Source organism: Colossoma macropomum, unplaced genomic scaffold (genome assembly GCF_904425465.1).
Source record: "Colossoma macropomum unplaced genomic scaffold, Colossoma_macropomum, whole genome shotgun sequence".
Classification (NCBI taxonomy): Eukaryota; Metazoa; Chordata; class Actinopteri; order Characiformes; family Serrasalmidae; genus Colossoma; species Colossoma macropomum.
Genome location: NW_023494800.1, coordinates 28,567,939 through 28,584,282, shown reverse-complemented (window position 1 = coordinate 28,584,282; position 16,344 = coordinate 28,567,939). Strand labels below are relative to the sequence as shown.

General features: G+C 38.0%; 1 protein-coding gene across 1 annotated transcript in view; it reads right to left on the bottom strand.

Annotated features, from left to right (window-relative positions):
* Window positions 1-3,064: 3,064 nt before the first annotated feature.
* pdlim4 (PDZ and LIM domain 4) overlaps window positions 3,065-16,344 on the bottom strand; it is a 56,890-nt gene continuing 43,610 nt past the window's right edge. Inside the window, 5 exon segments of the mRNA XM_036587513.1 lie at window positions 3,065-4,080; window positions 4,592-4,724; window positions 10,843-11,000; window positions 11,706-11,849; window positions 11,851-11,909. Coding sequence (XP_036443406.1) covers window positions 3,876-4,080; window positions 4,592-4,724; window positions 10,843-11,000; window positions 11,706-11,849; window positions 11,851-11,909 — 699 coding nt within the window. The 3' untranslated portion in view covers window positions 3,065-3,875.

Genomic DNA, 16,344 nt, shown 5'->3' with positions numbered 1-16,344 from the left:
CACCGACTTAAAGTAGTGTGCAAAGTGTTAAAAAATACAACACGGTCATGCCCCACATTGGGGGCATAGACGTTCACAAAGGAGAACTGAATGCCTTTAATTTCAACCCTGACCACTACAAGACGACCTTTCACGACCTCTTCTGTGTGCAAAATCTTAACCCCTGATGAAGGACAGAAAAGAATCGCCACCCCAGCACTCAAATTGGTGCCATGACTCAACACATGCTGTCCCTCCCACCACATAGCCCACTCAACTTCATTATCCACATCACTGTGTGTCTCCTGAAGGAAAGTAACATGCAGTCTTTTCTGCTGTATAGTATCAGATACTAAAGCACGTTTCAGTCTATCTCTACCCCCATTTATGTTAAAAGAACCTACTCTTAAAACTTCCATAAATAGACCTAAGAGAAGAGCCAAGAGAAAGAACAGAAACATAGGAGGTAGAGACACCACGTGACGCATGATCAATTTATCACAGATGACTGGAAGACTTTTTCTTCACCAGTTTACCATACTTACGTATGTGTGTAACATGTTTCTTTAGCCGAAAGCGCTTTTTCTCATTCAAAAGGTCAAGACCCACAGTCTTCTGGAGCAGTGAAACCGACCTGACAAACTTCTCCATATCAGGAAAAAAATCTTTCACATTAACCTGTTTTCCGTAGGTCTCATCTAAAAAACTGTTAACTTCATCCAAAGTATAAACTGACTGATCCACCTGTGAAGCTCCCTGAGAACTGACTTCTAAACCACTACAGGGCCACTCTTGGGAAGCCCCAAGTTCACCAGGGTTCTCCTGCAAACAAGCACCCCCTTCATCAGAAAAGGATTCATCCAGCCTCAATTCAACATCATTCAAACCAGCAGCACTGGTCTCAGCTGTCCTCTCATTCAGATCACTCATTTCTATGTTGCCTTTCAACTGTATGACACCACTCGTACTGGGCACTGCATTGTCCACACTCTGGTTCTCTTGCTCAGACACTGCAGGCAGCTCTATCAAAGCTTCAGCATGGCCCACCTGAGAAGGCCCGACGGCCTCCCCCTGACCAACATTTGCACTCACAGCAGCACCTACCTCAGACCTAACATTAACATTTCCCTCTTCTTGCCTCCTGTGCGGACATGCAAACCGTTTATGTCCAATATCACCACATTCAAAGCAGCGCAGGCTGCCTGAACTAGCATAGACCATGTAGGCCCGCCCGTCATGTTTTACACGGAAGGAAACATCAAGTGTGTGATCAGGAGAGTCTAAAAACATGTAAACCTGCCTCCTAAAAGACGTAACATGCTTAAGTGAAGGATTTTTACAGCCAAGCGAAACCATCTTAAATGAGCTAGCAATCTTACCAAATCGTAAAAGCTCACGTTCCAGCACCTCATTCTGTATAAACGGCGGTACATTTGAAACAGTGATCTTTGTGGAGGGAGCCAACAGTGGCGTGACCTGCACAAACATTTCATTTATAACTATGCCACTTTCAATTAGCCGGCTAACAAGGTGGGTTTCTCTAAGAAAGACCACCACTGCTTTATTCATACGAGATGCAGACATAATGTGTTCAGTACCAACCTGCTCTCCTACAGCAAGGAGAACATCTTCCACCATTACACTATCTTCAGGCACACACCTGAAGCCATGGCGGAGGGACAAAGATGGTGTCTCTTCAAGAGACACCATCCCTGCCACAACTCACACACCACAACAACAAACCAGCACAAAGTACTCACCAAATCATGCGATTTAGAAGAAGAAAAAAGTGAAAAAGTAGCAGTCACTCTCACCAAGAGTCTCACCCCACACCACTCTCAGTCAAACTCCCAGCATGCAACAGGAGAGAGAGAAAGAGAGAAAGAGAGAAAGAGAGAGAGAGAGAGAGAGAGAGAGAGAGAGAGAGAGAGAAAACTGTATTACATAGGGATCTTCAGGTTCTGATTGAAATGATCCATGAAAAGGAGCCATGATTCAGGGTGCTGACCCTGACAGTTGTCCTCAAAGTTCCATCCTCTAAGGCTGCATGCCAATCTTAGGACTATTGTCTTGTACTGATGGAAGGGTAGAAGTTATCAAGTGAAAAGCTGCCCTATGAAAGAAGTCCAGTCAGCTGCAGTGAAAGGGCAGATTTTGGCAGGTTTTACTGTTGGATATTCATTTAAAAGCACAGACTTCCATTATAGCAAAACTGAATGCAGCATTATTATCAAAGCAGAGAATGGCCAAAGTGGCACTAGAATTTAACAACCAGCAGGGCCTAGTAAAGGAAAAGTTCTCAGAGTTGGTGGGAACAGCAAACTAACACCACTTTCTGGATTAACAGTGACTCCTCAGCTGGGGTCCTGATAAAAAATACAACTTATCGTCCCTCTGCAAGCATTTTTACATGCTGAGCCACATTATTTATGACCAAATGCCATAAAAATGTCCCTAGGGTTGTGTGACACCCTGGCATGGTGAGGGAGAACAACAGAGGCAAGAGTAGAGACAAAGAGTTTTGTACTTTATTAAAACAAACAAATGACACTTGAGAGCTTCTAGCTCTCAAACACAAAAATAAAGCCTGTTAACTGTCAGGCATCTAAGGCTTATCTTTTGCACCTTGGGGCTCCTCTCTCAACACCTACAGAGTGCAAGAGACATCTATTAGTAGGCAGAAAGAGAACTGTGCACAGGTAAACGTCATAACCTATCAACCTGCTGCTCTGCCGGGACCAGCTTCCCGCTCCACAGACGGTGCTCGGTCATGCCACAGGTTGCTATAAAATGATACTGTATAAAAATACTTTTTTTTGGCATCCTGCTAATTTATTTGTACTAAAAACACAGTAACTAAAAAACAGAACAAACAGTGATGGCACAACAATAAATTAAATATTTGCAATAACTCATCTATCAATTAGCAGTTCATCATTATTAACAGGAAAAGGCCAAGTTATACTGTGTTAGGAGTTCAAAAGGAGAAGTGTGTGCATATATACATTTTATATATATATATATATATATATATATATATATATATATATATATATATATATATATATATATATATATATATATGAATGACACATGCGCACACAATTTTCGTAACAGTAGAAAATCACTACATCTTAGTCACTACATATTAGTCTTTAGCTTTTCATCTAAAGAAAAAATATCTAGTTTGTTGAAAACCTCTGAATTCTAAAAATACAATTTTAAAGCACTCCACAAAGTAATAGTAAGTGAGTTTACAATAAATCAGATGATTTACAGAACAAACAAACTGAAACATCAATTCTGAAAAGCGTTTTACATCTGATTTCTCAATCACAATGTCTTGCCTTTACACACATACAGAATTCAATGTACCAGCATAACTACCTGAAAATCTTATGGTATATCTTGGTTGTTTTCCCTTTTACTCACAGCCAAAGTTCCTTCTGCAATCTGTTTTTCTGTCTTATCAAAGAAAAAGCTTCTTGGTTGAGTATACTCAGAATAAAGCAGATGAGAAAAATAAAGCAGGCAAATGACATTACAACAAATTACGGTGCAATTTTGAGAGAAAGTGGAGCTGTTTCTTTTTTGTCTCACACAGACAGTTTTTAGGAATGGATTGCTTAAGACAAGTGAATTAAAAGGTTATACACACATATAAGTGTGTGTGTGTACGTGTGTGTGTGTGAGTGTGTATAAAGTGTATAAGTGCGTATGTGTGTTTATATGAGTGGTTCCCAAGCCCAGTCCTGGCGACCCCATGCTACTGCTCTAGCAAACCTAACCCTAATCTAGTTCTTGAAGGCCCTGATAATATGCTAATGAGTTCTGTAAATTGCATGGCATCAGAACATCATGGGCTTGAGAACCTCTTCTTTATGTGATAAGACTGATCAGAACATTTCCACTTTAGAGTTGGGGTAGACAGCCACTACGTCATAGCCCTCAGGGGGCTGCACTCTGGCTTTGGCGTGGGTCTCACAATACAGGTTGTCCTCAATGAAGAAATAGCCCCTCTGCTTGAGGTTCAGACCACAATCATCACACATGAAGCACTCTGGGTGGTAAAGCTTGTCTCTGGCCTTTACGATGGTACCACTGTGAAATGACAAAAACATCACTAGCATATAATGCAATGGAAAATCAGTTCTGTATTTTGTTTCTGAAAGGGAATAATGAATGCTAAGTCAGCAGTTGGCTTTATCTGTTAATGAACATTTCATTAAAACCTGCAATACATTAAGACGTGTAATATACTGACACATTGAACTGTATTCCTTTCAGTTAGTTCTCTGTTTTATAGAGGTAGTAATTTAGTTAGCTGGCTACCAAACTGACTAGCTAACATTAGGAATAGACATCACTAGCTACGTAATTTCTCCTAACTCAAATAAAAGCGTGCATTTTAAATTATTTGGTCAACAGCCATATTAATATGCTTTCAGCTTAATGCTATGATCTGAATTTGACACCCTTAGAGTAAAGTTGTTTAAAGTTCCAGAGAAATAAGACGTTTAATCAGATGTTTGGAGAAGACCAACACATCTATTAATATTGCAATGCTTACACATTTACATAGCAACACAATTACTGAAAGGGTAATACTCACACAATTCCATTACCACAGCGTGTGCATTGAGGCAGCTTTTGTAAGCCAGCAAGAGGGGTAATGGGGCTGAGAATAGGGGATCGGATTGGTGATCGCACACCTCTTGCTCCAGTTCTGTCCACTGGGGAAATACCTGAAGATAGGAACAGAGATATCTCAGCAAAACTAGGAGTATAACCATTTATGCCTTCAGTTGGAAATCTCCACAAACATTTTGCATTAGTGTTTTTACTTTTAGTTTGAACATTTCATCGTTAATAACTTAAAAAAGCCTGAGCTTGGGCCCAGAGAAGTTGGCAGCATTTTTGGATACTGTTTATATATGATTTCATCTTTGCATGATACAGCTTTAATGTGCCTTTGTGGATTGCATGGTGAACTGTGTTTACAGACAATGATTTCTGGAAGTGTTCCTGAGCCCATGCAGTGATTTCCAGTACAGAATCATGCCTGTTTTGAATGCAGTGCCATCTGAGGGCCCGATGATCACAAGCATCCAATATTGACCATCGGCCTTGTCCCTTGTGTACAGGGATTTCTCCAGATTCTCTGAATCATTTGATGATATTATGTACTGTACATAGTGGGATATCCAAAGTCCTTGCAATTCTACATTGAGGAACATTTTTCTGAAATTGTTGAAAGATTTTTAGATGGAGTTTTTCACAGGTTGGTGAACCTCTGCCCATCTTTGCTTCTGAGAGACTCTGCCTCTCTAAAATGCTCTTCTTATATGCAGTCATGTGAGTTAGTTGCAAATTACTCCTTCAGCTGTATTAGTACCACTTACTTTTCCAGCCTTTTGTTGCCCCTGTCCCAACTTTTTTGAGATCAAGTTCTAAATGAGTTAATGTTTTGTTTTCATGAAATGGTAAAATGTCTCACTTCTGAGACATGATCTGATATGTGTTATGTTCTATTGTGAATAAAATATTGGTCCATGAGATTTGCAAATCATTGCATTCTGTTTTTATTTTACAGTTACGTTTTACCCAACGTCCCAACTTTTTTGGAATTGGAGTTGTAATATGACAAAATTTAAAAAAGTGACAAAATTACTGCCTCTGGTGTTTTTGTTTACGGTTTTAGTGTCCACTGCTCTATCGGATGCATTAGAAATACTAGAATAAAAAGACAGGCCCATGGATAGTGGTTAGAAGAATTTTTAAATATTTTAATGAATAAGCCTTTCTTTCTGACTTAGTAACTTCACTCCATTTTTGAAATTTCAGACATCGACATGGCACTATAGTAAAACTGAAATTCCTACCTGCTTAAAAAGCTTGGACCCTTGCCAGATGAACCAGAGCTTGAGAGCATTGTCTTAGATATAGGCAGTTAAGAAATAAATGTACTTCGACTTGAAAAGCCAAATCAGATTATTTTCTTTGCCTAACGACTAACTGTTGTTCAAACCCTTGCAATTTCTGGAAGGCAGTAAATCCTCTTAAAAACAAATAATTTCCTATTCCAACCCGTGTTTTACTTGATGACCATTTAATCTCTGACCAAAATGAGTTCTGCCAAGCTTTCAATGCACATTACTCTACTGCTGGACACCTTTTTGATGATATTAATAATTTACTGTCTTTTAATGCTTCTGATTCTTTTGCAGTAAGCCATAATCTCTTCGCACTCAAGCCCTTTTCTCCACATGCAGTAGCTACTTACCTTACTACTATTAACCCTGGAAAAACTACTGTGGGAAGATAAACTGGACCACTTCTTCTCGAAGGCTTTTTCCTGCTGGTTAGTTTGGTTTATTGGTTTACTTTATTTGGTTTATTCATGTGACATTGCTGATAAAGATGTGCGCATGCTGGTTGTTTCAGGATGCTGGTTCATTCACATTATTGATTCGAGATTTAAGTCACTTACCTACACAAATGTGAGCCATCATGTTAGAAAGATCAGATCTGAGCAAAAATTTAGAATTGAGCAATGAGGCTTGTAATTTGAATGTAGCGACTGAAGCCTTAGTAAATGACTCGGGTCCTTCCCTTATGCATACTCTGTCCTGTGCAGCTATCAGTCTGGTGTTAGAGAAAAACACAGCGCCATATCTGCTGCCACGCTTGTTTTAAATAACCTTTTTACTGCCATAGACAGAAAGAAGCCTGTGTAGCCCTTTTCATTGACCTTTCCAAAGCTTTCAACACACTTTATCATTGCCTACTTTTAAAGAGCTCACAAAACACTGGCTTTGATGCCAAAGCTACAACCTGGGCCCAGAATTACCTTTCTGGTAGGCACCAGTGTATAGCCCCTGGACACCATAAATCTGATTTACTGCCGCCACCTTGTTCCACAAGGTCCATTTCCGGGTCCGATTTTATTCTATATACACTGAACAGGCATAACATTATGACCATCTCCTTGTTTCTATGCTCATTGTCCATTTTATCAGCTCCACTTACTATATAGGTGCACTTTGTAGTTCTACAATTACAGACTGTAGTCCATCTGTTTCTCTGCATACTTTGTTAGCCCCCTTTTACCCTGTTCTTCAGTGGTCAGGGCCCCCATGGACCCTCACAGAGCAGGTACTATTTGGGTGGTGGATTATTCTCAGCACTGCAGTAACACTGACGTGGTGGTGGTGTGTTAGTGTGTGTTGTGCTGGTACGAGTGGATCATTATTTCATACTGTTTCAAAAAGTAGGCTGGTCCTCTCTGGCAGTGCGGCGCGAAACACATTGGTTACTGTTTATCTACAGAGACTCACTGGCAACATCACAACAATTCTCTTTTAAATAATGGGAATTATCAAACTTGTTCCAGTGACTGGATCACCCTTCAGGTGCCAAAAACTTTTACTGAACTGGGAAATCTGCTTTGAGCTACAGTGCACCAGTGAGCTGGCATTTAGTACATAAATCTCTAAAACTCTACTCGCTGGTATCCTTTGACTATTTAAAACATTTTTAATCTCCAACCAGCTCCATTCAGCCTGCAACTCTTTTAGTTGATTTAGTTTTTTAAGTTTATTTTATATTATCTATTTTATTTGCTCTCTTGCTTGATTTATTTTTGATTGGTCATTGAGTTTACTTTTATCATTTTATTAGTATATCACTTTATTGTATTTTATTTTCTTTGCTGTACTTTTACAATCACAAATGTATATTTACCCTTTTCAATCCTTTGTATAATGTTTTTGTATAATGGCTACATTGTAAATGAGGGTCACCCAGAGTTTAAATAAAGGTTGACTGACTGCCTGAATTATAAACTTAAAGACCTGATCCCTGTACCCTCAGAGAAGGGCCATTTCTAGACATCTGGGCCCCCCACTCACTCCAGTGACATTTTCTATGTAAGAATGAAAATGTATATATTTAATAAACGCTAAGGGAACAGTGATAAAACATCAATTAATGACACACAGTGGAAACAACAGAACCTGTGCTATTGATAGTGAGACATGTTCATAGAGAAAAGCATATACATTTGTTATATATTTGCATATCTGAAAAAAAGATTTGGTAGCTATTATTCAGTAATGCAACTCACTTCAGTAAGAGAAATTTAGTATTTCACATAAAATTTTAATGAGAAAGAGAAGTCTTGTGAGCATTCAGTAGATTGTAGACTCTTGTCAACAACAAGTAAGCTCTACACAGTCCAGGGTGGATTACAAACAATAAATCTTTTTTGAAGGCATTACTCTCTCCTCTTTTTTAATCTCCTTTAACATCAGTGAGCTATTAATAAGAGCGATGTTACACAAATCATTGGCCAGAACATGTTAAGCACTGTCTACATAGAAGCAAACTGAAGAATCTAGACATTCTTGACAGCTGCAGCCACCATCTTGGTATAGTAGCACAGGCTGTATCAAATGCATTTTTGTCCCACAAGCAACAGAAATGCTCAATGACTGTTTAAGTACAACGAACTGGAATGTCTTTAGAGATGAATGTCATTATGATTTGGATGAATTTGCAGACACATTTACATCATGTATTCCCTTTTTTTTCCAAAGGGTGTTTCTATTCCAACTAAGACAATAACTTTTTAGTAATAAGGCATGGTTCACCAAGGAGATTAAGATTTTATATAAGAAAAGGAACGCTGCTTTTAACAGTGGCGATTAAGAGCTACATAAAGCCAAGTATGAATTTCAGAGGGCGACAAAGCAGACAAAGACAAAATATAAAATAAAATAAGAAAATGCAAACAGAAGAAGATGTCAGGAACGCATGGAAATATCTTCAGCAGATACTGACTACAAGATCGAAAATATGGTCAGGTTTTGATTTCTTGCTTCCTGACCAGCTTAATGATTTTGATTGCAGATTTGATTTACAAAAATGTACACACTCAGAAAAAAAGGTACAAAACTGTCACTGGGGCAGTACCTCTCTTATCACTGGGGTGGGACCCTCAAGGGTATATCTCAGGACCTTTAACTGTACCTCAGGGACATAACTGTACTGTTATCAACTGAAATTATATTTTCTAAGTTGTATTGACGCCACACACCCCATCTTGTCTTCATGCTTTTCATTGTATTGTTCTGTTTAAAATATTAGGTTATGTTAAAAGGTACAAATACATACTTTTCTACTGGGAAAAACTTTAAGGTACACAATTGGACCCTAAAACCACAGTTGTACCTTTGAGGGCACATTTACTTTGTTTGTACCTTGATGAATGAAAAATCCCCTTTATTTATAACAGTGTAGGCAAATTAATGCACAATCCGTGGCTATCTCTGCATCACCTTTCACTACCAAAGAATATAAAGTCACATCTTTGTTCTTGAAGCACAATTTTAGTTACCTGACCAAGTCTTTCCAGCCACCCAAAAGCTCTGTGCTGACTCACTAATATTTAAACATATATTTTTGTCACAGAAAACATGTAGGGTCCTATTATATTTTAAAAACACAGGAATTGTCCCTGTTCCTAAAAGTCCAGTGAAACCTCTTTCAATGATTACAGACCTATAGCTCTTACTTCAGTTATTATGAAAGTTTTTGAAAGACTGATTTTGTCATCTCTCTGGTGTTGGAACAGATAGGGTGAACAGGTCAGCTGAGGATACTGTGTCACTCTGCTCCCATTCTATTTTGCAACACTTGGAAGCACCAGGCACATCTACATGAATCTATTTAAAGATTATAGCTCAGCATTTAATACAATAATGCCTTTAAGACTCTTTGATAAGCTTCAGATGCTTGATGTTCACCAGTCTTCGTGCAGGTCGTTAAAATGAACAAAGTGCTTTCCACTCTTCAAATTCTTAATACTGGTGCCCCACAGTCTTTTCTTTATGAGACAGCTTAAGAACTTTGATGTGACTATAGACTGTATGATACGGTTTAATGGAGCTATTGTGAAAAGTGTGTTGATCTTTTCTATATGTGTCTGGTATTTCAAAGTTTCAAAGCATCTTATGCAGAACATCTCAAATAGTACCAACCCTTCCACTATCAGGCTTTTGAACTCCACTCCAAAATCTTAAACTTTTTTATTTTGTGAATGAATATGTATTGTTTGTGTGTTTGAACAGCAATTAAAGAAATTCCTAGTAGTCTGACTAATATTGCAATAAAGTATTGAAACTTGAAAGTTTAAAAAGTAAACATACTTGGCTTATGACACTGAAATAAGCGATGTAAATCAGCATTCTGGTTTCGCTTATTTATGCAACTAATGAAAGACCAGAGGCAAATCCACATAGAAAAAGCAAAAGAATAAGGCAATAAGCCAGTGTGTTACAGCAATTGTACTCCTCACATTGTGCCTGACAACAGCCCTTATCCTTGTACTCAGTGTCTGTAAAGCTAAGCCTGAATGGACAAGTTTAAAAAAAGTGGAGACTGAATTTGGACAGTGATGTAGTGGCATATTTTTTTTCAAAATACATTTTACAGACCTGTGTATCGCTATTTCAAAACAATAGCAAGAATATGTACACATCAACAAGAAAGCACAACATTGCAATACCTTTCACTATATACCCATGCCATGGGCACTAATACAACTCTAAACCATGACAGACTCAGGCTTTTGAACCTGACACTAGCATGTAGTGTTCAATACTGGGCTATGTTGAATATATATGTATATATGAATTATACGTTAAATTATCCACACTCGCATAGGAAATGCTACATGATTGAATTGCAATTTTTTTTTTTAAATGAAATTAAATTTGCTTTTAAATTTGGAAAAAAGTTTGAGATTACGGCACTATATTATTTCGTCTTGGCTCAACTGAAACCTGGGTCGGTTGTGCTCACCTCCATTTTCAGCCTCCAGTATTCCCTGTAAATACTTAAAGGAGCCAGACTGCTTGGGTACAGACACTGGCTTTTCATGGTCCTGCAGCATCTTGTAGACATCAGACTCTGTGTCAAAACCATTGTGAACACCAGGGTACTGCACTGCTGGCTCTGGGCTTAGGAAAAAGAGGTCAAGTCTTTTAGGTGGTACAATGTAAATGAAGCATTTACCCATCATAAGAATGGCAACTTCCTCTATCATGTCAAATGTAATCCAACTTAAAATTATGTTCCTTTTGTAAACAAAATTGAGCATTACAGAGGCTGCACTGGATCAAATCATTTTATGCGGTAATTAACTTCACAACTGCCCCTAAGAAACAAAAACCCAATTTACAAATAATAAAGGACTGGTTTTCAACATAAACTGGGCTCTTAATAGTGGTTCCACTTTTAAGACCATTTTTAATACCAAAGTTTCAGAATCTCTAGGGAATAAAACACTATAATCAAATAGTCATTATAATCAAATAGTATTTTCAATGACATGAATACCATTATTACAGTTACCAAATAGAGAGCCTAAGCACATAAACCACAAACATATGCTAGTGTACTGGACACTTGACACTTTACCATTATTGACTAAAACACTCAAATTTGCTTCTCCAATTCATCATTTTTTTCACTGCACTCCATCGGCTGACAACAAAGCAGTTACATTACTGTTTGTCTTTTAGCTGGAAAGACCAAGCTAGGTGCAACCTGAGAGTGCGTACATACACCTTTATTGTCTGCAAATGTTTGTGTGTGATTCTTTGTGTAGTTTAGGCAAAGGGATAGCCAGAAGATTACTCTTCACAAATAAGATTATGACATACCTGTTTGAAAAGCTGAGGCTGAGACTGGCCATATGTTTGGGTAAGGCACTGTTGCCATTGTTATTTGTGAATAGGCCAACAGGGTTGTTGTACTGTGGCACAAGCCTTGAATTGCCATTGTTGATGGGCACAAAAGAGGTGGCGCTTTTGGGGGGACAGGCTTTTGGGAACAGGGCTGAAGCCACTGCTGATTGGTCTGAAATTCTGCAAGGAAAAGCACAAGGTCATTAAGAAACAAATACAAGTTCCTCATACTGTATGCAGCAGGATGAAATAACTCCTCAATTACTTAAGCACTTGTAAACATGTCCTCTGAAATGTATTTAACTAAGCAAACAAATGTCATAAAACATCTTTACCAAAAACAAATATAAATATTTAATACCGAGGTCAAAAAACAATTTTATATTGCTGTGCATACAGATTTAGCTTGTACATCATAGACTACTTGTAACTGTGGAGGCAAGGAGGCAGGATGCAAATGCGAGTTGCTGTTATTAGAGATTATTATTATTATTATTATTATTATTATAAATTAGAGTTAGCAGAGTCCAGAGTAGCAGAGGTTTGAAGAATAGACAAGTCCATGACAAAAACAAAACCAAACTACAAGATGAAAGAAACCAAGAGACAAGGTAATATCCACAAGTACATCCACAATGCAAGACAAATACTGAACAAACACATGGGTATAAATACACTGAGGGAAAATAAGAAACACCTGAGACTAATGAGGGGCGGAGCACAGACAGGTGGAGCAGATATCAAGGGGGCAGGACCAGGGAGGAGACACAGAACAAGAACAAAAGCACATGGTACAAGAAAACAAAAAGGCACATGGCTACCACAGAGGGAAAGAAACAGACACTCTCAGAGAGACAAAGGGAGAATCCGTGACACTGCTGGCTTGGAGTTAACCGTGGGGGGGTCCTATAAAGATTTGCCATCACTTACCCTCCGCATATGCTGCTCACAAATTCCCAAATCACACAGGTAGTAATGTTGCAGAAGGCTGTTTGGCTTGTATTGTGATTGCATAACTTACTCTTTAATAAATACTTAAATATTTATTATTATAAATGACTAACCTAAAGTATTGGAGTTTTAGAACTTTATGGCCAAAAACAAAGCTGTCCTATGGGTACCCTATGTCTGAATAAATTCTGCAAAAAAGCAACAAAAATCCACAACTGTTCTACAAATCTGAACTGTCTCATTTGCACTAATGTGTCTTTTTTCCAAGAAACGATTTGATGATGACATACAGTTAGGCCCAGAAATATTTGGACAGTGACACAATCTTCATGATTTGGGCTCTGCATGCCACCACATTGGATCTGAAATGAAACAACTGAGATGCAATTGAAGTGTAGACTTTCAGGTTTAATTCAAGGGGTTGAACAAAAATATCCTATGAAATGTTTAGGAATTGCAACCATTTTTCTACAAAGCCTCCTCATTTCAGGGGCTCAAAAGTAATTGGACAAATTAACTTGACCATAAATAAAATGTTAATTTTTAATACTTTATTGAGAATCCTTTGCAGGCAATGACTGCCTGAAGTCTGGAACCCATGGACATCACCAAACGCTGGGTTTCCTCCCTTGTGATGCTTTGCCAGGCCTTTACTGCAGCTGTCTTCAGTTGTTGCTTGTTTGTGGGTCTTTCTGCCTTAAGTTTTGTCTTAAGCAAGTGAAATGCATGCTTGATCGGGTTGAGATCTGGTGATTGACTCGGCCATTGCAGAATATTCCACATCTTTGCCTTAAAAAACTCCTGGGTTGCTTTCGCAGTATGTTTTGGGTCAATGTCCATCTGTACTGTGAAGCAACGTCCAATCAACCTTGCTGCATTTGATTGAATCTGGCCTTTCTATTTTTGAGGCTGATTAATGGTTTGCACCTTGTGGTGAACCCTCTGTATTTGCTCTCATGAAGTCTTTATGGTAGACTTAGATACTGATAAACCTACTTCCTGGAGAGTGTTCTTCACTTGGGTGGATGTTGTGAAGGGGTTTTTCTTTACAATGGAAAGGATTCTGCGATCATCCACCACTGTTGTCTTCTGTGGACGTCCAGGCCTTTTTGAGTTCCCGAGCTCACCAGTGCGCTCTTTTTTTCCTCAGAATGTACCAAACTGTTGATTTGGCCACTCCTAAAATTTCTGATATCTCTCTGATGGATTTCTTCTTTTTTTCAGCTTCCAAAGGCAAATGCCACACCTGGAATCAACTCCAGACCTTTTACCTGCTTAACTGATGATGGATTAATGAGGGAATAGCCCATGCAGCCCATGAAATAGCTTTTGAGATAATTGTCCAATTACCTTTGGTCCCTTGAAAAAGAGGCAGCTACATACTAAAAGAGCTGTAATTCCTAAACCCTTCCTCCAATTAGGAAGTGAATACCCTCAAATTAAAGAGTCCGCACTTTAAGCCCATGTTGATTATACAACTGTATCTTGAATATGTTTTGGTAAACAGCTAAAATGCCAAAACTTGTGTCACTGTCCAAATATTTCTGGGCCTAACTGTAGCTTAGTCCTCACTGACTCAAAGCTCCACAGACAACCATGTAGACACAAATTGTAGTGAATACTGCATGTACACTATTAAAATGTGTAGTGTTTGTCATTTTAATTTTCAACATATGAAATTCAAATATATACTCTCCAAAGAACGGTGCAAAGGCTGCTGGTGTGGTTACAGACTACTGTAACATTCTCTTATCCAGTCTCCCTAATAAAGCCCTTAGTAGGTTAAAGTATTTATAGAATACTGCTGCTAGAATCTTCATCTGTTTGATTAAGACTGACCATATCACCCCTGCCCTTCAGATAATTCACTTTTTACCTTGTTCAGTAAGAGGTTCTTCTTATTACATATAAAGCTCCGTACTGTCTGGGTCCTCAATATCTGGTTGAGCTTCTTCATTTATATGTCCCATCCTGTACCTTATGGTCAAGGTATTTAGGCCTTCTTCATGCTCCAAGGTTTAAACTGTCCTCTATGGGTGGTTGATTATTTAAAGCAGTAGCTCCCAAATTATGGAGAACTCTCCCTAAGTCTATTTGGGAAACCTCCTCTCTCTATCTTCATTCAAATGTCTGTTAAGAACATACTTTTCACTATGCTATCAGTGTTCCTCTTACACGTAAATGTAACATCTATGTTTTTTTGTTGTTAACTGTGTACATCCTGTGTAATTTGCTCATATTCTTTGATTGTAAAGTGTCCTTGAGCATGGGAAAGGCGCTATAGTAATAAAAGTGATAATGACAACAATGACCATCATGGTCCTACCTGTTGTGCTCGTCCCCTCTGATGTCACAGTCTAGGATATGTCAAAAGGTACATAAACTACTGCAATGATAAACCCTCTGTGTACTGCTAGCTTATTTAACACATTATTTTATAGGACTCATTAGCCAAGCGAAGCTCTGGTTGGCAGCAAAAGTGGATAAGAAATAAACATAAACAAAGAAAATGAAAATTCTCAGAAACAGAGCTATATGTTTTGAGGGAAGAAGTGCTGACAAATAATAGTAAATTATTTGGTAAAGATGCTTTTAATTTTTAATCAAATAAAGTTAATCTATCAGCAAATGTTATTTGTACTAGAAAAAAGACAAAATCATTTTCATTTTTAAACTTTTCATTTCTCATTGGTAAGATTTCAAGCCTTTTTTCAGTTCATGATAATTGCAGTAAGGATTTTTAATAATATGAATTCAAGTGTAACATTTTATTATTTAAACAAAAATTAAAATTAAAGTTACATGCTAAAAGTCTAATTACTATGGCAAGTCAATATATTTTAGCTTTTATTTTCTATTTTTCTTGATCTCAGGAATTCAATTTACCTGTGTTAAAATTAAATGTCAACTACAACCCGTTATCAAAAAAGTTGGGATGCTTTGCAAAATGTAAATAAAAACAGAATGCAAATCATTTAAACCCTATATTTCATTGAAAAATAGTACAAAGGCAATATATCAAATGTTGAAACTGAGAAACATTATTGTTTTTTGAAAAATATATGCCTATTTTGAATTTGATGCCAACAACACGTTTTAAAAAAGTTGGGAAAGGGACAACAAAAGTCTGGTAAAGTTGTGTAATGCTAAAAAAACACCTGAATAAGTAAAGACGTGGAGGCGGTTCACCACTCTGCGGAAGACTGCACGTGCAGAACAACATTTCTCAACATAAAATAGCAAAGAACTTGGGGATTTCATCATTTACCGTAAATAATACCAATAAAAGATTCAGAGAATCCAGAAAAATCTCTGTATGCAAGGGACGAATGCCAAAAAACAATATTTGCTGGCCATTATCTTTGGGACCTCGGGCAGCACTGTATTAAAAACAGACACGATTCTGTAGTGGAAATCAACAATTTTTTAGGGAAGGCCTTGCTTGTTTCAGCAAGACAATTCCAAACCACATTCTGCATGTATTACAACAGCATGGCTCTGTAGTAAAGAGTCCAGATGCTAAACTGGCCTGCCTGCGGTCCAGACCTGTCACCCATTGAAAACATTCGGTGCATTACGAAATGAAAAACATGACAAAGGAGACCCCAAGCTGTTGAGCACCTGAAATCCTATAGCAAGCATGAATGGGAAAACATTTCACTTT